This window comes from Phlebotomus papatasi, chromosome 3 (assembly GCF_024763615.1).
Source record: "Phlebotomus papatasi isolate M1 chromosome 3, Ppap_2.1, whole genome shotgun sequence".
NCBI classification, from domain to species: Eukaryota; Metazoa; Arthropoda; class Insecta; order Diptera; family Psychodidae; genus Phlebotomus; species Phlebotomus papatasi.
In genome coordinates, this window is record NC_077224.1 from 3,628,595 (window position 1) to 3,650,912 (window position 22,318).

General features: G+C 38.1%; 1 protein-coding gene across 2 annotated transcripts; it reads right to left on the minus strand.

Moving 5' to 3' along the window:
• Window positions 1–1,040: 1,040 nt before the first annotated feature.
• Window positions 1,041–19,253, minus strand: LOC129806462 (putative vitellogenin receptor). 2 transcript variants are annotated; one of them, XM_055855075.1, is made up of 7 exons: window positions 19,053–19,253; window positions 12,125–14,115; window positions 7,541–9,613; window positions 6,534–7,481; window positions 1,692–1,893; window positions 1,503–1,626; window positions 1,041–1,342 (listed from the first exon to the last, which is right to left on the minus strand). In XM_055855075.1, exons 1-7 carry the CDS (start codon window positions 19,058–19,060, stop codon window positions 1,250–1,252), a joined length of 5,439 nt encoding a protein of 1,812 aa, XP_055711050.1. In that variant the 5' UTR covers window positions 19,061–19,253; the 3' UTR covers window positions 1,041–1,249. The 2 variants fall into 2 exon arrangements, with proteins under 2 accessions (XP_055711050.1, XP_055711051.1); XM_055855076.1 differs by having other exon boundaries at window positions 1,041–1,356; window positions 19,053–19,213.
• Window positions 19,254–22,318: the final 3,065 nt, after the last annotated feature.

The window sequence follows — 22,318 nt, forward strand, 5'->3', positions numbered from 1 at the left end:
TCTCTTGTTTTGGTTTTGTAGTTTCAGTGAATTAAATGATTTTAGTGATTATCAAGCAAAGAAATGTACTTAAGCTATTTAAAGATCCCAATTAATGAGAATTAGAATGGCTAGGATGCATTAGGATTTCTTCTTCTTTATAATTGATTTATTTAATTCGATCTTTCCTAATTTATTTATTTTATTTATTAGCTATTTATTTTATCTCTTTTTCAGATTGAATTTGTTACATTTATGGGATTGATTTTTCTCTATTTGTGATTGTGACTGATTTTGCTCCACTTTGGGATTGATTATACCATATTTATTTAAAGCTCTGCTTCTTTTTAAAAACAGAAGAATTGTCAAAATTTGTTAAATTTGATTAATAAAAAAACAATCACTTAAAATCACTTAAAATAGCGCAAGAGCAAATAAAAAAATTAAATGTTAAAAATCTTGAGAAATAGAATATATCACAAATGGGATTGGTCAATCCCAAAATGTAGCCGAATAAATCACTAAAACTGATAATGATAATCTGAAAGATAGATCAAAAATAGGTCGCAAAATTGAATAGGATATGGGATTGAAACCCCAAAATGTAACACAAATTATTCCAAGTGAAATAAAAGCAAGCTTTAAATGAGAGAACTCACAAAACACGTAAAATCAATCCCATTTTATAATAAAAATCAATCCCAAAGTAAATTATAATCCTGATATAAAAAAATGTAATATTAAATCCCATTTATTTGTAAAAATTGAATTTCTAAAACTTATTCATATTTTCTCTAATAAATCATCTTGGGATTGAAAGTTTGTAATAGAATCCAATCCCACTTTAAATTATTTTTAATATTTCAAAATTGCACTGCAGTCCCACTTATAAGAAATAGTCCCAATAGCCCTACCTTCTCAACTGTTAAATTTTCATCAGCGAGAGTAGAAGCAAATAAAAATTTTTCCAGCAATTATGAAACACTTTTTTATGAATATTTATTTATTCAACTAAACTAGACTAATCAATAATACAAATTAACAACAATAACTCTTGCCCAAATATGTAAACAAATATTTTACACAATTTATGGTAATTTTTTTTGTGTACTACCCGTGTTAAACTCAATTAACCAGAAGTTTGATAACATGTAAAAACATTAGGGGGAAATATTTTGGGGGGAAATGACAGTAAATATGAGTGTGATGTATGTAGGATGATGATGATTATTCAGTATGCTCTCTCGATATGTCCCGAGAGCAGTGAAAATCAATTGATTAGTTTGGCTTTTGGATTGTCGTCTATCTCGTCGAATGAGGATGAATCGTCAAAAACTGTCGGTGTCATGCCATGAAAGTGTCTCTGCAATCATAAAACTTTTATATTTTAGTCATGGAATGAAATATTTCACCCATATCGAATGGTTTTGATTTTGGTGTAAAAGTAGAGAACAAACAGAAGAAACAAAAAAATGGCAATCGTCTTGTGATTCATTCAAAAGCATGAGGATCATCGTTCATACCTTATCGCCAACTTCCAGTGTTATTTCATTGTGAGTATCCGTGGATACAACGGCTGGTGCACCGCACATTTTAACCATGGGGTCGACTTCACTGGCGGTTCTTGATGAGTTTTGGAAGTACATGCTGTGGAGGAAAACACGATAAATTCTGTCCCATAAATTCCCAAAGCCCATCAATAGTGAGAGTACCTGATGTCGAGATTCTTCAGTTGATAGCGCTTCTTGTAAGCCACGAATGAGACCATGATGAGAAGCCCGAGGACCGTCAAGACAATCAGTGTGACTCGTGCTGGGAGATTTGATTTGCTGTCTTCAGCATCGTCAGGTGCTTCCACAAAATGACCCATCATAAGTTGAGCATCTTCTGCATCGACACCCTCGCATGATTCGCCTAGAATAAATTATAGTTGACTCAATACAGAATCGCTTTCCCAAATTCTTGCTTCTTCCATCAGGAGGCGCTACAGTCTCAGTAAATATGTCAACCGTTACTTCATTAAATCGATTTATCTGTCTCTGAGAGAGACTAACTTCCAGGACAAAACGATGAAAAGGTCCTTCAGAAGCTTTATATGTTGTTATAATCCACCATCCCCTTAGAGTTACTAGCGAAGGGAATTGGTTATGCCCAGAAAGAGGGAGATAGATAATATGTAGCACAAGTGACAACATGGGGGTGATATTAGCTCTGAAAAATGCGACCGGTTTTAGTGTAATTTTTCCCCTGTTTTCGTACACATTTCATGAGATATCTCCAAAACTATGTAAGTTGTCAATTTAGGGTTTTCGGTTGTCTCTTCGTTATTGAATTGGCTTTTGTTTTGAATTAGTAGTTTTTGCTAATTCATTCTACAATGACAGAAAACGGTTAATAAACTCAAAAGGTTTTTCGGCTCGCTAGAACATATGGGAAACATAGGAAATATCATGTCCCTGAGTGACAAGGATTCGAATCTCCTTTTAGGTTACCAAAAATTTTCTTAATTATCAAGACAATTACGAGTTCATGGTGTTGTGATAAATAACAATAGCAGGGTAGTCTAAAATTAAAGACGAGCAATTGGAAAAAAGACTGCTGTCATGTTAGTTTAGTTTGGGTGCCATCAAGCGTTTTGGATGATGAAACATCAAGTGATCCTGTAAAAGTCTTTCTTTTTGTTAAATATACATTGAATTACTTTTGAATCTTGAGTGTTTCCTTTATTTCCTTGAGTGATTGATCCCCAAAAAAACAACACATGAAACTACGAAATGTATTCTATTTCGTTATCTCTAGTCTTACGAAACAGAGAACCATGAAAACAAAGAAACTGGGGACCACCGAACGGTGACGAACCTTTCTTCAGTGAACAAGCATCCTCATAGATCTATGAATACAATAATCGTCCTCTAAAACCTAAAATCCAATTAAAAAAACGCAGTGTTCGGTGCTACCCCGTGTTCCGTGGTGCCCCAGTCTCCCCTAGATATTTGTAACTCAATAAAAAAAATGGATGGCAAAGCGTCCCAAACTTTGCGAAGATCTCAAATTCGCGACTTAGGCGTCTTCTATACGGGGGGATTTCGAAATGCACCGAACTGTGCTATGCACCGATGAGTCTCGGGAAATCTCCCCTAGTGGTTCGTTCATGTGATAAATTTTCTCCACCTTCTGTTATAATTCTCCCAAATGTGTACTAACTAAAATAGATAGTCCGGCAGACTTTCTATTTTATTTCGAATCGTTTCGAACGTCAATCACATAGTGTTTTACGATCAAAAAATTCGTTAAAGAGTGGTAAATTTAATATTTATGCCTAGTGACGAACACTCTATAAGGAAGAGGAGATGGGCCACTCATCCTCTATATCAAAACCGTCCTACCGCAGGATTTTATGCCAATATTGTTGCTAAATTAAGAAAATATCCAAAGTTTTTATTTTTCTATAAATCAACTTTATTCTATTTCACTATTTCGACTATTTCTTTATTTCTTATTTAAGGATGTATATTTAACAATTCGACCATATTAAGAAGATTAAATGATACATTCAGAAGAGTAATCGAAATCGTGTCCCTATTTCACCTGCTTTTCGACTTTTGATAACTTTGAAAATAGTTCACGAGAAAAACATCTCTTGAAAAACAAAAAATAAAGATCTGAAATCGCTTGAAATGTCAAAATATTCGAACATAAACAAATGGAGCTTTGGAAGAGGGCGAAGAGGGAGATTTTAAGCGGCAAAAGATAAGCAAAAATGCACCGGTCTGAAGCTCAATAGGGAACTTTTGTGTCAAAATGGCGGTTTCGAAATAATATCCCCGAGTTTAGATGCTCCCTGAGGATTTTTTTCATTTCGAAAGGGAGATTTCGAATAAAAACAGCTTGCTTTAAATGGAGCCTTAGAGGCTATACCTGCTATACCACAAAAGTACTTTCGCATCATTTATCGTTTAATGATTCGCAACCGATTGAAACCGATTCATAAATCACTCAAAATATCGTCAAAAATATCTGAAGGAGTAAATCTGAGGAGAGAAAAGTTACCATGTTACCATGTGTACCATGTTAAAGTACAGTAGCCTCTCGCTCAATCGGCTCTTTTTCAATCGGGTGCAAAACTTTGTTGACAATTTTCACGTTTAATTGTGGAGCAAATTTGCTCAGATTCGCTGTAGTTCCTCTTATTTTATCATAATTCTTTACAATTGAGCACTTTTTGTGGAATTTACAATGATTTTGATGCCCAAATCTATCGATAATTTGGATGACATTTTGCCCCATATGCCCGATTGACAGAGAGTCTACTGTATACAGTTATATGTTATGTACCAAGTAAGGTACAATGATCCTCAAAAGGATTCTTGTAGTTTCAGTAATAGTCAATGAAATGCTAATATAGGAATTTTGTCAAAAAACGGCTCCGTGAAAAAGTTATCTGAAGGTGCAATTCCAAGATCGATTTCAGAGTAGTAAATTGCCCAAATCTATTCTAAATTTATCTGTCTAGAATAATCCACTTCGATTTTGTGGATTATTTCTATTAAAATATTTTTTTTCTCTGTTATCTTCCTAAGAACGCATGATTTATGTTATAAAATTGCATATAATGGTCTTTCTAAAGCTTTATTATAGAAGTATTATATAGTACAAGATGGTATGGTCGCCATCTTGATGTGACGTTTCTGTCTGTTGAATAACTGTCAAAATAAAAATCTCATCCGATTGAGCTGAAATTTTAGTATGTTCTAGCTGATGTCAAGGCCTTTTCAGAACATATATAAAATACGACCTACGTCAAGTGATTGTCTGGATATAGGGGCTCCAAGTTCAAAATTTTGACATTTTCATGAATACAGAACTATGAGGAGATTCTTTTATCGAAACCATCACAAAAAAGGCAGCGCTATCGTTAGGCGATGTGATCTAACTAACAAACAAAAAGAAAAGTAATGTTTTTATTTATAACAGCATATTATTTGAATATCTGAAAATCCGTTTTCGCAAAGTTGAAAAATAAAAAACAATAAATAAGTGCACTTTTCGTTTATTTTTTTATTATGTAAGGGTAAATAAATATATAAAATAAAAGCCTCAACTATTTTCAATGGTTACTCAGGCATTTTGTTTAGATTTCAAAATTCAGGATTAGAAAATAAAGATCGCCAAAATATGAATATTTCAAAATTTTAAACTGTGAGCCTCTGTATTTAGGTTATTGCGTGGCCTAAGTCGGAACAAAAATACATTTCGAAAAGGTATACCTATTATTCATATTTTGGCGATCTTTATTTTCTAATCCTGAATTTTGAAATCTAAACGAAATGCCTCAGTAACCATTAAAAATAGTTTTAACCATTAAACCATTAAAAATTAAAAATTAAACCATTAAAAACTATTAAAAAATAGCTTCACTTTTTATTACGTTTGATGTGCCCTGACTATAACTCTTATGACACCACAATTTCACCCGATTTAATTGAAGGTTCAATTAATCGAAAAATCGATTTTCGAAATTTCGATTTCGAAAACTAGACGATGCTTTTTCTTTAAAAAAAACTCAAAAACTCAAAACTTAAAACTTGTCCTATTGGGCGGAAATTTTAGTATATTGTAGCTCAAAAGTTGCAAAAGTCGATGAATAAAAAAGTAAGATGTCCAAAAAAAAGTTTCTTCCACAAATTGTACCATTTGAGTTCTTCTAACGAACAGTCCATGTGCGAGAAAAGTGGGTCACTCCTGGTCCCAGAAGTAGATGGCCAAAAAAGACGTTGCAAAATGTGTCTTCCTCGACATAAATGGTTCTGGATGACCATGGTTTATCCATAGCAGATTAAGTATACCAAATTCTAAAAGCTAATGAACCAAGCTTTCCAACAATAGTTCACTCATCCAGTTATATTCATCAGGAGCTGAGATATACCACTCCAAACTTTCAACCTCTTCTACTGACAGAATATAATGTGCTCATCTAATATAAAACGATAAATTTAAGCTCTACAAGTTACGACACTGTTCTCATAATTTGAAAACTTAGATTGACCAGAAGCGCTCCTTATGGTTGATATGTGAACTTATCCATATTCTCATTTTGTAGGGTTTTTCGAGACCTTTCGATTGAGTATTCATTGATAAAATTCGGTTAATAAATTTCTTGAATATAAGGATTAATATGTTTTAAACTTGTAGCTCTCATGTCTCAAAGGCCTCCACTACATGTTATGCAGGGTTAAGAAATCATTTTATGTTGCAAATTATGTCTTATGGCATACGGAATTCATTTGGAAATAAATTAGGAATGATCATGGTATCCGTCAATGTAGTTCTAATAATTCATAATAGATGTCAGTCAGTAGTGTCCCAAACGTCAAAGGAAACATAACCTCAAAGTCAGTTTGAGTAGCAACTGTCGAAAATGGACTGTCAAACTAAAGTGAAAAATGTCGGAAAAAGAAAATGGAGTTTAACCAAAGTACCGGAACACGTTATACCTCTCTGAGATCAACAGCTGCCGAATGAAATACAAAAGATAATATTAAATCAAGACTTACCAGGTTTCACTTGGGATCCTCCATGGCAGAGACACTTGGCCCCTAAATCAGCCTGAATACAGATATGAGAACATTGATGCTCAGCACAGACATTTGTGACATTCTTCTGTCTGGACTGTTGGACAATAACAATCTCCTCAGCATTGAAAACATTTACATCAACGAGCTTGCAGTGCAGGTCCCCGAAGACACGACACTGAGCAACTGTAGTTCTGCCCAGGTTCGTGACATACAGATGGTCCTCAAAGAGCGTCATAGCAATAGGTTGAGCAACTGCCCCATTATTCCTCACCAAGGTTTTCACTCCACTTCCATCATAAGCACAGGATTGAACAGTGTTGGAGACAAAGTCAGCGTAAAACAGGAGCTTCTTGTTGGTATCCACCGCCAGCGCAGATACTTGCACGACATCTTCTACAATCTTCCCCAGGCGACTTCCGTCCAAATTAGCCCGGTAAACTTTGGACTCCGGAATGCCAAACAAAGAGGAATGGGTAACAGCGACAAACATGACTCGGTTGATTGCGTCAACCGCAATGTCCTTTAAATGATCCTTTGGTTTGAATTTCATCACCCTGGCACAAGCTTTGTCAACCAGATGGCAAACTTTTACTGAGGACACTCCTTGGTTGTCGATGAAGTAGGCGTTGTCTGTAATCCAGTCTACTGCCACACGTTCAGGGGCACCAACATCTAGAACGTACTTGACGGAGTTGTTGCTAAGATTGATTTCAATAAGGGCGGAAGTTTCGCTAAGGGAGATGTAGAGGGTATCTTTGGGGATATTGACATCCATTCCTGTGATCTTCGTTGTGTTCACCGTCCATTGAATGCTCATTCTCGACGGATAGGGCGTAAGTTTACGGATTTGGTTGAAGGAGGTGAACAACATGTACTTGCTAGGTCCAGTTGCCTTGCAAGTTGTCTTGTCGGAGCGCAAAAGGAAACCTGAAAGAAAGGAGGGTCAGAAGAAGTATGAAAACAACGGTAAGCGGGGAAAGACTAACCCGGATGACAAGCACATCGGAAGGAACCATCTATGTTGGTACACTTCTGAGCACAGGGATTGTATTCTTCACATTCGTCCACGTCAATGCAGTCCTTCTTGTTGCCGGCTAAAGTGTAGCCTACATGGCAGGAGCATACAGGTCCGCTGGGAGATGCTGTACACTTGTGATCGCAAGGATGCTTCTCGCAAGCCGTTTTGCAGATGGCAGACTCATCCTCCCCAGTCGGACAGTCAATCTTCCCGTCGCAAACAGAACGCCATTCGACGCAAACATTATCACGACAATGGTACATGTCATCGCGACAGAGCAACTTGGAAGATCCGGATGGATGGGCTGAGGCTTTGCTGGTGCAATTGACTTCATCGCTTCCATCTCCACAGTCGTCATCCTTGTCGCACATAAACTCGAGCCGGATGCATTTGCCGTTCTTGCATTCAAACTCCCGGGCATTGCAGCGACTGCAACCAAATTCATCCTCTCCACGTGGACAGTCTGCAAAGCCATCGCAGCGAGACGACAGATTGAGGCAGATGTTGGGATCCGAGACACACTGAAAGATCTTTGATGTGTCCACGTTATCTCCACATTCGGACTTCGACACGTCAAGTACGGGAACGTTGCAGTCCCTTTCGTCCGAAGAGTCTCCGCAGTCGTTGTGTCCGTCGCAGAAAAGCCTAGAATCAATACAGTGTCCAGAAGCACATTCCTGGAAACCGTCCTTGCATTTTAATTCCTCCATTGGACAATGACTATGCTCATCGGAACCATCAGCACAATCTGTAAAGCCATCGCATTCCCAAGCTGCGTCGATGCATTGTCCGGAAGTGCACTTGAAGGCACCCTTTGCTGCAGTACAAACATCGGCTTTCTCGCGAGCTGCGCAATTATCCTCATCAGATCCATCACTGCAATCCTCAACTCCATCGCAAAGAGCTGTAATGTCGATACACATCCCATTGGGACAGGCATGCTGAAGTCTGTGGCATTTCGACCTATGTTCATAGTGGACGCAATCTAGCTCATCTGACCGATCTGGGCAGTCGCTGTTGAGATCGCAGCGGTTTTCCTGCGAGATACACTTGCTTCCATCTGCACAGCGAAATTCATCAAACGCGCACTTGACACCCTTCTTCCGGAAATCCTTCTCCTGGCACTTCTTCTCGTCCGATTCATCAGCACAGTCAATGTGACCATTGCATACCCTAGAGGACGTTACGCACTCCCCGCTACCGCATCGGAACTCGCAGTCAACGTTATCGATGCACGTGGTATTGTGGAAATCCTTAAAAACCATTCCCGGAGGGCAAACACAAGCACCAGTTGACCTTCCCATGGACACACAGATGTGAGAACATCCACCATTTCCTTTAAGACAAACATGATCGGACGTCTGCATTGTAGCTGAAGCCTTTGACAACGGCATCCGTTCCGGGAATATACCAAAGTTTGGTTTCTCGAGCGGAATTCGTCGGATAACCTCAACATTGCTCTTACTAGCCCAGTACACCTTAGAGGATTTCGCCTGTGTCCAGAACACATCATCCCCAATTGTCGTAACAGCCACTGGATTGCGTAAACCCACTCTAAAGACATGTCGAATGTCTGTATCAAAATTGGTAAACTCAATTCTATTGCCACTCTCATCAGCCCAGAACAGCGACTCAACATCTGGGTCAACAGCCAACGAGATCGTTCCATTGAGACCGATTTCCTCTTCAATGGCATGAGTATGAGCACCACGACCATGCAATAGTTGCTTGTCAATGTGTGTATGTCCTCTGAGATCCTGCAGAGCAATAAACATTGTTCCAATTTCCGGAACTACAGCCACAGCTGCGGGCTTCTCATTGCCCATGTAGTGCTGGACAATAGCCCGGTGTTTTGTTGTAAAAGAATAAATTTCCACAGTGCCCCTTTCAACATCTGTCCAGTAGAGGTTATTGCTCAAATAATCAAAAGCTAAACTTGAGATATTTCCTATCCCACTCTTTATAAGTTCTTTCGTTTCTTTCGTGTGGAAGTCTACAGTATAGATTTTCTTCTCAATATTGCTAGCGACTATTACTTCTCCTGAAAATTAGGAATATTTTGAAAAATGTTATTGAACGCTCAATTGAGTCAGTTGCAGAAATGGAGACGTAAGGGAAAATTAACGGATAAGTAATATGAATTGAGGCGAATTTGCTGATCTTCTCACCGGACACTGTCTAAACAAACACCTCAACAGATTTGGTGTTGAGTATAATCCAACCTGTAGAGGTTGTGACAACGCTGAGGAAACGGTCCTAGACGAGCGCTACTTGGAAAAGTCGTGCTAGACTAGAATGATCTACCAAAATTGAAGCCGGTTTGTCTAATGGAATTTATCCGAAAGACTGGCTAGCTCAATACACAATATCCGTAAGGGACAACCATAAAGGGGATGCATAAGGGGCCCAAATGGAGGCCTCGATGCAGCTGGCGAGTCGGCGAGGACATAATGCACGAGGAGGATGGAGCGGCTGTAGCTGTGACTGGAGCTGGACGTGTATGGATGGACGCTAATTGTCTAATTTGAATTGAGCAATCTGAGCAACTTCAAAAATTGTAAAAACTTTAGGTGTGTTCAAATATGGCTGACGAAAACAAAATGGCGTGTTCAAAACGTCATAGAAAATACTTGCAGAATCGCAAGAAAAGCTTGCTAAGTAAAAGGTAATGCGATACATAGCTTATTTCCCTCAACCATGGTCACTTCGAAGCGAGCTAATTGCATGGTAGGCACCAGTGCATACAGGTGGTTGATAGAAGATTAGGTAAACAAACTTTAGAAGATAACCCCAGTGGGAATTCACGAACCTGACGCTATCGAATAAGGAATCTGGTCCTTCTAGAGAAGGTTAAGTAAAAGGCTAGCAACCCCTTCCCGTAAAAGCAAGATTGTTACGAAAACTCGCAATAATCCTCAGATAGAAGGAACTTTATGGCAATGAAAAGAACACGTGAATCTGAATCGACTCGGAGCGTAGGATATGCATCAGAAAGTTGAATCACTACAAAGTGAATGTGGCAGAGTATTGATTCAAGTGGTTCAAGTGGTAAGGTTAGCAGGTTGAGGAGAGCAATCGCTACTGATCTTCAAAAGGCGATTGGTAAGACGGATATATATGGTCCAGTAAGGGAAACAGTTACTATCAGAATGCCAGCTGATAGAATTCCAGAAAGCGACTAAATTGTGAGCCTGAGGATCAATAATGAGAAAATTTCAAATTGGCCGGATCAGTGCCCCTCGGCCAGTGCACGACTGTGTTTCAGGCTGAGGTCGTCGCAATCCCGCTTGGTGCTCGGAGTCTAATGGAATCTGGCATCGAGGGTAGAAAAGTTCAAATTTTCTCAGATAGTAGGGCTGCGATTCTGTCTATAACAGGATATGAGTCGCGTTCTGGTATCGTGACTGAGTGCAGGAAAATGTTAGAAGCGGCCTCACAGAAATGTGACGTCGGTCTACATTGGGTACCCGGGCACAGGGGTATAGCGGGAAATGAAGAAGCGGACCGCCTCGCGGTAGCGGAGACAAGGACCCGAACCTGCTGTAGGGATTTCCTTGCAAATGAGGAAATCTATTATACAGGAGAATTTATTAAAACTTCATCAAACAGAATGAGCCGCGACTAAAGATTGTCGCATGTTCAAACTGTTCATGATCAACTTGGATAAGAAAAGGACAGCGTACCTGGTGGGAGGCAGTCTCTGGAGAACCCGGCAGATTGCTAATGTTCTAACCGGTCACTGTCTAAATAAACAATCAGCAAAAGGAGGCCTGGGTGCAGCGGTTCTGCGAGGAACCGCCCCCACTGTAATATAATCTAATCTAACCGTAGCTGTCAAAGCTAGGGGGGAGACCAAGTTTTCCAAGTTTTATGGAGTCTTCAACCCTAAGATCAGAAAACTCACTCTTCTACCAGAGCTTTCGATACGCTCCGTGTCTACCTCAGTGGTCGAGTGATGTCACAGATCACTGGGTTTCGTTAATTGGGGGATCGTATAACATTGGCGGGAGGGTTCCAGGGTGCTCACACAAAGATCTCAGAGACACAGCACCAGGCACTCTTCAATCTTCAGGAGGCAACTCCTGAGTTGTTTCCTGATCTTAGGGTTGATTCTAATCTTAGGGTTGAAAACTCCACAGATTGTGTTACCGCGTCCGGACGGAGCTTCCCTCCGAAAATTTCCACTGAGGCTGAACGGCAATTTCCCCCACGTTATTACTGAACGAGAGGAATAAGGGTAATCCAACTTCAGGATCCAGATCACTGGGGATGCGAAATTGACGAACAGTTGCACGTAACATGCTCGAATGGCAACGGGCACTGAGTTACCCGGAGACCAGAAACTGGTAGTAACGTCGGTTAAGTGAAGATCTCCAACTTGCGATTCAAGGTCGTTAATAAATAATGAAGAAAAACTTGTTACATAATGAAAAGTAGAAGAACCGAGACTAATCCAACTTAAAGGCAATATCGTTAGTATATAGGATTTTCTCCTACGTCTTCATTTTCCACTGCAAGAAATCAGAAAGTCAGTAAACAAAAATTCACTAACCTGTGAGGCAGTTAAAGGCAATTTCGCTAATTATCACGTTGATGTCATCTCCTACTCCAATGGAATGCCTGCCGAACTCTTGATGTTCCAGCGTTACCAAATAGTTCCCAACTCCAAGAAGAAGATAGTGTTTCCCAAGTGCATCAATGCAAGTCTTTCGATTTCTCGATAAGACCATTCCAGTTGGGCAGGCACAGGTGAATGTTTGATTGGTACTCAAGAGACAGAGATGCGAACAGGAGTTACCGTAGCAAGGATGATGTTCACTGGGCTGAATGGCCGAATGGTAAATGTGAATGTCATAGATGTGTCGGCTGTGAAGGACAACCGAATGATCCTTTCCGGTAAACTTATTGCAAGCTTGAATTGAGTTAGTATCCCAATCGGACCAGAAGATCTGATCTTCAAACACTGCAATGCCATATGGATGCTTCACAACATCTCTGAGGATGACCCTACGGTCTTCTCCGTTCAACTTGATACTCTCTATGCGATTGAGTTTCGCATCAACCCAGTAGATGCGACCATTAGGCCAGTCGATTGTCAGTCCATTTGGCCAGTGTATGTCTTTGTCCACAAAAGCCCTAGCACCAGTTCCATCCATCGCAGCAACGCCGATCTGGGGCTTGGCACCCCAATCAGTCCAGTACATGACCCCAATACGAGGATACAGAGCTATCCCTCTGGGTTTCTCGATATTGTTCTCCACCAATTTGACACAGTAATGCCCGGAATTGGAACAAACTGAGATGTACATCTTCTGACCATCCGTAAAGTAGATATTCCCAGTCAGCCAGTCAACGCTTATGTCTTCTGGGGAGCCTAGACCAATATTCAAGAGAACTTCGCGTCGGCTTCCATCTTCTCTAGCTCGCATTATGCTTTCACCTTTGAGATTGAGATCTGTCCAGAAAACCGAACGCCCATCATAGGAGACCCCGATAACAAGGGATAGGTTCATGGCAATCATTGTTTGTGTTTGAGACTTTAGCAAAAGACCTCGGATGGAGTGTTGTGTTGTATACAGCATTAAAGGCTCCCCGGAAGTAACCACGCAGGTGCGATTGTCACTTTTCAGCCGGAAGCCATCGACGCAGGTGCATCGGTAAGAGCCTCGGGTATTAACACATCCCTGTGAGCATATCCCATAGATATTACACTCATTGACGTCATCGCATGTATTGGTCTCCGAATTGAATTTGTAACCATTGGGACAGAGACATTTGGGACCATCTGGGAAAACCTTACAACGCCTAGGGCAGTTCAAGTGATCACAGAGCGTACTATTGTGACAGAGTCCACCCTCATCCGATGCATCTTTGCAGTCAGTTCGATTATCGCAAACTTTCTCCAAAGGAAGGCAAGCGCTAGTGTCCTTGCATCGGAATCGCAAAAATTCTAACGTACACCGCCCTTCACAGTTCTCCTCATCGCTTCCATCTCCGCAATCATTGACACCATCGCACTCCCAGCGTTTACTCTCCAAGCAATGTCCATTGCGACACAGGAAGCCTTTGCACTTGGTCTGAATACCTTCACAGCCAATTCGTTCGTCTGATCCATCGAAGCAATCCTCTCGACCATTGCAAACCAACTCTTTCGGGATACACATCATGTCTGTGCATCTCCATTCATTCGCCGTGCAATTGGTTGGGGTATGATGAGCTTTAAAATCATCACAGAAATCCTCATCATCCCCATGAGGGCAATCTTCATTAGCGTCGCAGCGGAAGGCAGAACTGATGCACTGACCATCGCTACAGCGGAACCAGGTCGGCAGAAGGCATTGCTTCCGTTCGCAATCAACTTCGTCACTTCCATCTTTGCAATCTCGGGTTCCATCGCAAAGAAGCCTTTTGGCAATACACTCGCCATTGTCACATTCATATTGGTCACTTTTGGGACATTTGGAATCATCCGAAAGGACGAAATTGGGCACCCACAGAATGAAGATGATCACAAAAGCGAGCAGAGCATTTTGAATTGAAGAGCTGGAAATTGAAACATTTTGTTGTTTTGGTCTAAAAGACTTCTTTTAATCACCACAATCTTTGAAAGAAAAGAAAATTGAATAATAGGGAGATGTTTCAAAATACTAAAATCGAGAATTAATTACTTTTATTTAATTATTAAGAAAGTTCAAAAGTTTTGCCTACAATTTTAGTTGAAACTTAAATTTAAGAATTTACATGTCAAAACCTGAAAATAAAACTATTGTAAAAATAAATAAAATCAGTAAACCAGTAAAATTTAAAAAAGTTAAAATAACATTCAGGAAATGTTTATTTTACCCTGCGGTATTGATCCAAAATCGGTGTAAATATTACCCTTTTTAGGTGTATTAGGGGTTAAAGTTACCCTTTTTCATGTTAATTTTACCCTTAATAAGGTGTAAAATTAACATGAAACAATGTTGATATATTTTTACAACTAAAAAAGTGTTAAACTTCTGAGAAAAAATGTTAATCGCACCCTGTTTTTTTTTCTCAGTGTATAGATTAGCCAGAAAATAGTTTGGTACCACTTGCCTAAGGCTGGTCTCCTGAGAATAGGTGTATGGATGTCACACGAATTGTCAGAAAAGAACTTTTTGGACCGACTTCATGTCTCCGATTCCTTGCTGAAACTTTGTTGAAAAGGATAGTGACTGGCGCCGAAAAATAGGTCATAAACGAGAACAATTAAATAATGAAATAGGTAATAAACGAGAAACGGTTAAAACGTGATAAGTCAGCCCAAACGATCGCCAAGCCCGGATTAGGGCCAAAAACGCTTTGCTATGTTTTGGTGGGATTGAAAGGAAACCATCCATTATGAGCTCCTGCAAAATGGGCAAAGCTCAATTCCGATCTCTATTGTCAGCAAGAGTCTATATTCAAGCAAGTGATCGACCAGAAGCGCCCGGAATTGACCAATAGGAAGGATCTTGTGTTCCATAAAGGCAACGCCAGGCCGCACATAATTTTAACGACCCGCCAAAAGTTTCGAGATCATGGATGAGAGCATGGACAGCATGAAAAATTCTATAGCACCCGCCATATTATCCAAACCTGATACCAAGCGATTATCACCTTTGCAAGCATTTGCAAAATGTTCTTAACGATTCGAGACTGTCCTCAAGGAAGAACAACCTCACCTAGGGTAAATTAAGCTAATTCAAAACCTGCTCCAAATGGAAATTTTTCGCTACTCCAAATGGAAACGTCATTGTTTTCATAATAAATACAGTACTAAATTATTATATTTATATATTTTCTATACCACACTTTCATTATTTAGTTAATTTTGTTCCAAATAAAGCGAAAATCGATTCATATTCACAAATTTTAATTTGTTAATTTCTCAGATTAACACCAGATTTCACCATTGAATTTTTCATCGATCGACCATGTTTTCCAATGAAAAACTGTTTGTCTCCAATTAGAAACCTTCCCTTGTCTCCATTTGGATTAATTTGTTTTTAATAAAAGCATTTTACGCTCGCGTATTTTTCTTGTAATTTAAGATATTTCAAATTATATCTAAAGAATTTTCACTAAACAGTAACATTCTAGAAGAGTCATGGAGCAAATTTATGTAAATTCTCTTCAGAAATAATATTAAATTAATGTGTTGAAGCTTCTGTCAAAGTTAAAGCGTCTGTAAATGGTTTTGAATTAGGACATTTACCCTACTATATATAAACCTAACAAAATCTCATGTCCTCCGATCGGCCCCAATATTTGCCAAAATGTGTTTGACCAGTTCCTGATCACTAATACATGGATGGCTGAAAAACGTTTCCGACCGTCCGTCGGGCGCTCTTGGAGCTTAATACCTCCCGCATTAAGAAAGACATGGACTTGCGGTTTTCAAGTTCTTAAATAACTCAAAAATTCCAATATTCAACGGGCTCAAATTTTAGTTGTAGCCGCATAATATACCTATCATACAAAAAAAAACTTAAGTTCCTCGATATCCCCTGAACCGAGCTATAAGGGTCAAAGTTCGAAAATTGACCGGCCTCTATCTCCGGTTCTAATTAACATTTTAACGTAAATTTTGGTTTTTTGGTTTCGTCTCGATGAGCACTTTCAGTTGGAGAGTTCAAAAAGTCACCACGGGTGGCGCTACGAGGGCGTCAAAATTTAAACTTATTTTTCTCAAAAAAGCCCTTGTGCAAGTTAATCAAATTTTAAAGTATTGCAGCCTAGGCTATGAAGTTTCCAAAAAGTGGCATGGGTTCGCTGTGGTTAAAATAGAGCCAGAGATACGAGGGCTCAAAATTCACGAAATTCAAAACGCCATAGGGGGAAGTGGGGCACCTTTGAAAGTGAAACACCTTTGAACTTGGGATTTTCCTACTATGTTTAAGTGAAATTGAGTCATATCATCATGTGATTTAGCTCTCAATCTGTGCAGCTAAATTATTTCACGATAATGTTTAATTTTATATAAAAATAGGTTAAAAAAAATCCCAATTTCAAAAGTGCCCCACTTTCAAAGGTGCCCACTCCCCCCTATCTTTGGTTCCACTTGCCCGATTTTGACAAGTGTGAGCGCAAATTAAATGTCTTATAAAGTACTACAACTTTGTAGAACATTTGAACTTCGCAGGGCCAACACTAGGGACGCCACAGTCGAAAAACCAATTTTCATACTTTATAAACTCAATTATTTCGACTCTTGCTCAACCGATTTTGATGATTATTTCATCATAATGAGGACATTTATATCTATATTTCGTTCAAACATCATTCTTTTGCTTAGATTATGCCATAATGTCCGATTTTGTCGTTTAAGTGTAAAAACATTTTTCCCACAATAACACTGCGAAAGTACGCAGATGACGCAGATGCTGATATGACCGCTTTTACTCGACTATACGCTATTTAAAATAAGGTTTAAAAGAAAAATCCTTATAAATTTCAATCATTCTTTGCTATTGCTTTGGATAAAATGGCCGCTGTGGTCTAAAAACGCGTTCCATAACAAATAAATTGCATTATCTCGGCAACCGAACAATCGATAAGATCAAGTTTGAGGCAAAATTATAGAGGAGATTCTGGTCTATATTCAACTATCATCTATTTTAGTCAGTTCACTTACATCCTAGATATTTTGATTTAAATAAAAAGTTTGCAATTTTTCGGGAATTTGATTCCAAATTGCTGTATAACATCTCTCATCTTTAGTTCAAAATCGAATTTGCATGGAATCCGAGTTTGTTCACGTTAAGAATCTCACTTACAACAAGCTGATCTAGGCTTATCACTAGCTAACTGGATAACAACTTAGTTCGAGAAAGAATATTGCATTGTTAAGTGGTAATTAGTAGGGGGAAATGGGTCACCTCTTAATTGGGGTATTTTTGAAAATGGACTTTTTCCTCCTATTTTTAAAAGGAATTAGAGTCAAAGGAACACCTCTACGTCAGAGAACCCCTATTGACACTTTCATCAAAATCTTAAAATTTATTTAAAATATCTAATAAAATGTAAATAACTGCAATTTAACTGCACTATGGCTTTGTAAAGATAAATAATATCACGATAGTCCAGTTCTGTTTAAAAATAGAAGAAAAACCTTATTTTTAAATCTAGCCCAATTCAAAGGTGTCCCAGATCCCCCTATTACTAGACAAAAATCTAAGATCTAAATATCTAAGTCGATATTTTTATTATTTTTGTTTATGCATGTGTAAAAATATTTAATTAGAAATTGTTTAAATTCGTTGAGGCAAAATTTAATTTTAAAGAAATTTAGCACTTTAAAATGAAATAATTTTACCAAAGATTACGGAGCCAGTGCTTAAAAAGCCTCATATGGTTTAGCTTCTCTACCCAAAAAGCGATAAAGCCAAGTATAAGAAAAGTCTTTTAGTGCACTTCTAAAAGACTTAAAGTGAAAATTTTCTGTTGAAATTCCAACAGAACCTCTTAAGATCCTTAAGAGTGCGCCACTTTACTTTTAGTAATCTCAGTGTTGGAACCAAGAGCGTTATAAGCAAATAAAAAGTTTTTTGGTTCTATAGTGCCTTACTTAGGGTATTTTACAAGACTATATTAAGAAAAAATTGCTTCTTGAGTAATTTCTTAATAAGTAAATTTTTTCGTAAAGTTTTGACTTCGAATTAAATATTGAGGGCAAATAAATTATATTAGATATTTTTAAAAAAAAATCAGTAAAATTGTATTATCATTTAGAATTTCAAGACCTTCGAAAACTAGGCTCATCGGTCTGAATTCCCTTGAGTTATAATTGAGATAAATGTCGCAGAGGTCTCACACTTAAATTAATTTTCTCTATTTTAAGGAAATATTAAATGTATCAGCTTTAATTATTTTCAGCACAAACTACTCGTGAAAAGTTGCTAAAAATCTTTTAAAATTTGCCCATAGTGATCATTAAAAGTGTGTAATGACTCATAAATTAATCTTGTAATGCGAGATAAAATGGTTGAACTTCCCTGATGCCTCTTTAGCAATACAAAAGAATACTTTTACGACACCAAAACTAGTTCAAATATTCCTTATCGCCAATAATTATCTGCACAGATTCCCTTCTAAAAGTTTCTCCAAACATCCCAAATTACCACGACAAATTATTCTCAAGTTAAAAAAAATCTAGAAATTATATTTAAAACTGAAAAAAGGTAGTTTCTAAATTGAAAAGCTGTTTAACTTGAAAAAGAGCCAGAGGATTTGACGATATTTTTCTTAGAATTTCGTGCAGAATCGCGAGACATAGCACCTTATCACTTCTTTTTAATGATAAAATAATTATGTTTATACTATTCCAGTTAAAACTTCTTTGATTTCATCCAAGAAAGGCACTTTTTTCGTTGATAAAACGTGCTTTTCAGTCACCACGAGGTCCACCACATTTTTGCAAATTTGGAGCAATTTCTTCCAAAAAGAAAACTCAATAAATACAATATTTCACTTACATTTTCATCTCGAAAATCCACACTTGCCCCACTCTGGGAAACCTGAGAAAGAAAATCCAACAGGAAAAACACTTTTTAGGGCAAGAAAAAGGGACTTTGCTGGGCAGGAAAGAAAAAAGAAAGACACTAGACAGTGAGAGAAACGAAAGAACACTGAAGTGTTTAACGTGATCTATCGGTCAGGGTATTATCTGGGCTAAATCCTGTCTTTCAGCTTCACCGCAAATTTCCGTTAACAGACACTGTGGGAAATGGTGAGATTTTTTCAAAAGAACTCAAGAGCAAAACGCTCCGCTAAATTGCACATTTGCAAGAAAATCGCTATAAATAATGTGAGCAATACAATCCAGGCTAAAATCTTTCAGTCGCTATCAGTCAGTGGATGATTTTCTGCAATTTTCATAAGAATTCTATATTCTTTAAGTGATTCTTAGAGACGATTTTAAAGAAAATGCGTGTCAATTGCATGGCAAAATTTTTTAAAGTTCTTTCACTTAAATTTAAATTCTTGGAAGTTAATAGGGGAAGGCCGTACAGTTTTGGTATCAGCGATTATTTCTTTTTCATGAATATTCATTAAAAAAAAGAAAGCAAATGATCCAATTTAATTATTGCAATAATCACGGATTGAACTTAGGAATACTAATTCACAACTGTACCATTACTCATCTTAGACCCCAAATAGACTCAGGCTGATCCTAGAGAATATTTAGCCTCTAAAATTTGACAGCAAAGCATTTATTCCAAACTGTCATACACTGAAGGCTTAGGATCATCGATTAGAATTCCTTTGTATAAATTTTCTTTATCTAAAACTTTACAGACAAATTTTACAGACTAAATCGACCACTCAGAATAAGAAACGAATAACTCGCAGTAAGCAAATTTGACAGGAGAGCGATTTGAAGCTGAGATTTTACATGCAGAGTATAGGATTTTTGAGAATTAAAATCAATATAATTATCTTTCAAGTATAATATTCATAGGGAAGGTAGGGGGTATAAAGAAGTAAGGTAAAGTGCCCTCAAGTCGACCGGTAGAGTTATTTATTCAATTTATTTATATTTCCAATAATATTTGGCGTATAATCTAACATTAATAGGTCAATTATTCCACAAATAAATATACGAATCAGTGACGATTTTATAGAAATTCACCATCAAGCATTAAAATATTGACAATCTGGTCAAGTCGAGGAACCGGTCGACTCGAGGGCACTTTACCTTTTCCAAAAAGCGAATAAAATCATTTTTGTAAAAAATCGAATTGTTCGACTTATATTCTGAGAGCTCGAAATATTCTCGAAGATCAGCTTGCGCCTAAATGAGCCCTTACTTAAACGAGACAATTTTCGTTCATTTCCGCATAATTGATATCCCAATATTCAAAAAGAATTTTTAATTATTTTTTCTTCTTGACGTAAAGATACATCTTATTGCCCTTTTCTCACATTCCATAAAGTTATGCAGTTTTTTGCTTGAGGTTATGAGCAGAAAGTTTGACACTGAATCGATTTTGATAATATTAGGTGAGATTCTTAACAATTTCACCTACTATGATCCTAACAAAATCTCATGCCCTCCGAACAAACAAACTTTGCCAGAATGTGTTTGGCCACTTCCTGATCACGAATGGATGGCTAAAAACCGTTCCCGTCCGTTTCTCCGTCCGGCCGGCCGGTCTTTGGAGCTTAATAACTCCCGAACTAAGAAAGATATCGACTTGTGGTTCTCGGCAAAGGTGAATATATCGGGTGAAAATTGCAACATAGTGCAGTGACACTTCATCACGCGTTCTGACATTTTGAATACCACCTTTTTTTGTTTTCTCAATAACCCCGCCCCTATGGCATCGATTGGGCTCACATCCCCCGACCCCCCTCACCCGAGCTATAAGGGTCTAAAAAAAAATCTTAAAATGGCCATAACTCCGGTTCTAATAGTCAGAATTTAAAAAGTGAGGGCGTTTTGGAAAGCTCTCGAGATGCCACTTCCACTTTTAACATCGGAAATTCATAAAACCACCGCTAGGGACGCTATTATTAAAAAGAAAAAAAATCAATTTTCTATGTTAAATAACTCAAAAATGCCATTGTGCATCGGGCTGAAATTTTAGTATGTTGTAGCCCTTGATTATACCTATCAAACAAAAATATACTTAAGTCGATCCATAACCCCTGACCCGAGCTATAAGGGTCAAAGTTCAAAAATTGACCGGCCTCTATCTCCGGTTCTAATTAACATATCGACCTAAATTTTGGGTTTTTGGTTTCGTCTCGATGAGCACTTTCAGATGGAAGTTCAAAAAGTCGCCACAGGTGGCGCTGCGAAATCGTCAAAATTCAAACTCATTTTTCTCAAAAACGGCATTGTGCAAGTTAATCAAATTTTAGAGTGTTGTGGACTAGGCTATGAAGTTTCCAAAAAATGGCATTGCTTCGCTGTGTTTACAATATTTTCGTCTCGATGAGCACTTTCTGATGGAAGTTCAAAAAAGTAGCGTCAAAATTCATTAAAATTCAAACTCATTTTGCTCAATAATTCATTTGTGCAAGTTAATGAAATTTTAGAGTGTTGTAGTCTAGTCTATGTCGTTTCCAAAAAGTCGAGTAACTGCGCTGTGGGTGGTTATAATAGAACTGGAGATATGAGGGGTCAAATTTCACTAAATTAAAAAAAATCAAATCTCCGGTTCTATTTGACCGATTTTGACGTGTGAGGGCGCAAATGAAAGATCTCACAAAATACTACAACTTTCTAGATAATTTTAACTACGCTGGAGGCGCCACAGTCGAAAAAACAATTTTCATAACATATAACCCCAATTATCTCGACCCCTGCTTAACCGATCTTGATGATTACTTCGGTATAATTGTAGAGGACATTTATATCTATATTTCGTCCATACATCATTTTTGCTCAGAAAATTCCATCTGTCCGATTTTGTCGTTTTAGAGTTAAAAAAATCAAGTTTTCCCATAATAACGCTTTGAAACCACTCAGATGCCAATTTAACTATTTCTTCCTGACCAAGACACTTAAAATAGGGTTTTAAATGGAAAGTCTCACAAAATACAACAATTCTTTGATATATTTGAAGTTCATCAAATGAACACTTGGGGCACTCTGGTCGAAAAAACGAGTTCAGAAACAACCCAGCAACGATAGAGTTCCCTGTTCAACATGCCGCGACGGTGGCGGCCTCCCAAATGTTCAGAAAGTGGTGGCCATCAAAGAGAACTATTGCTTCAACCGCGTTCGCTTTTT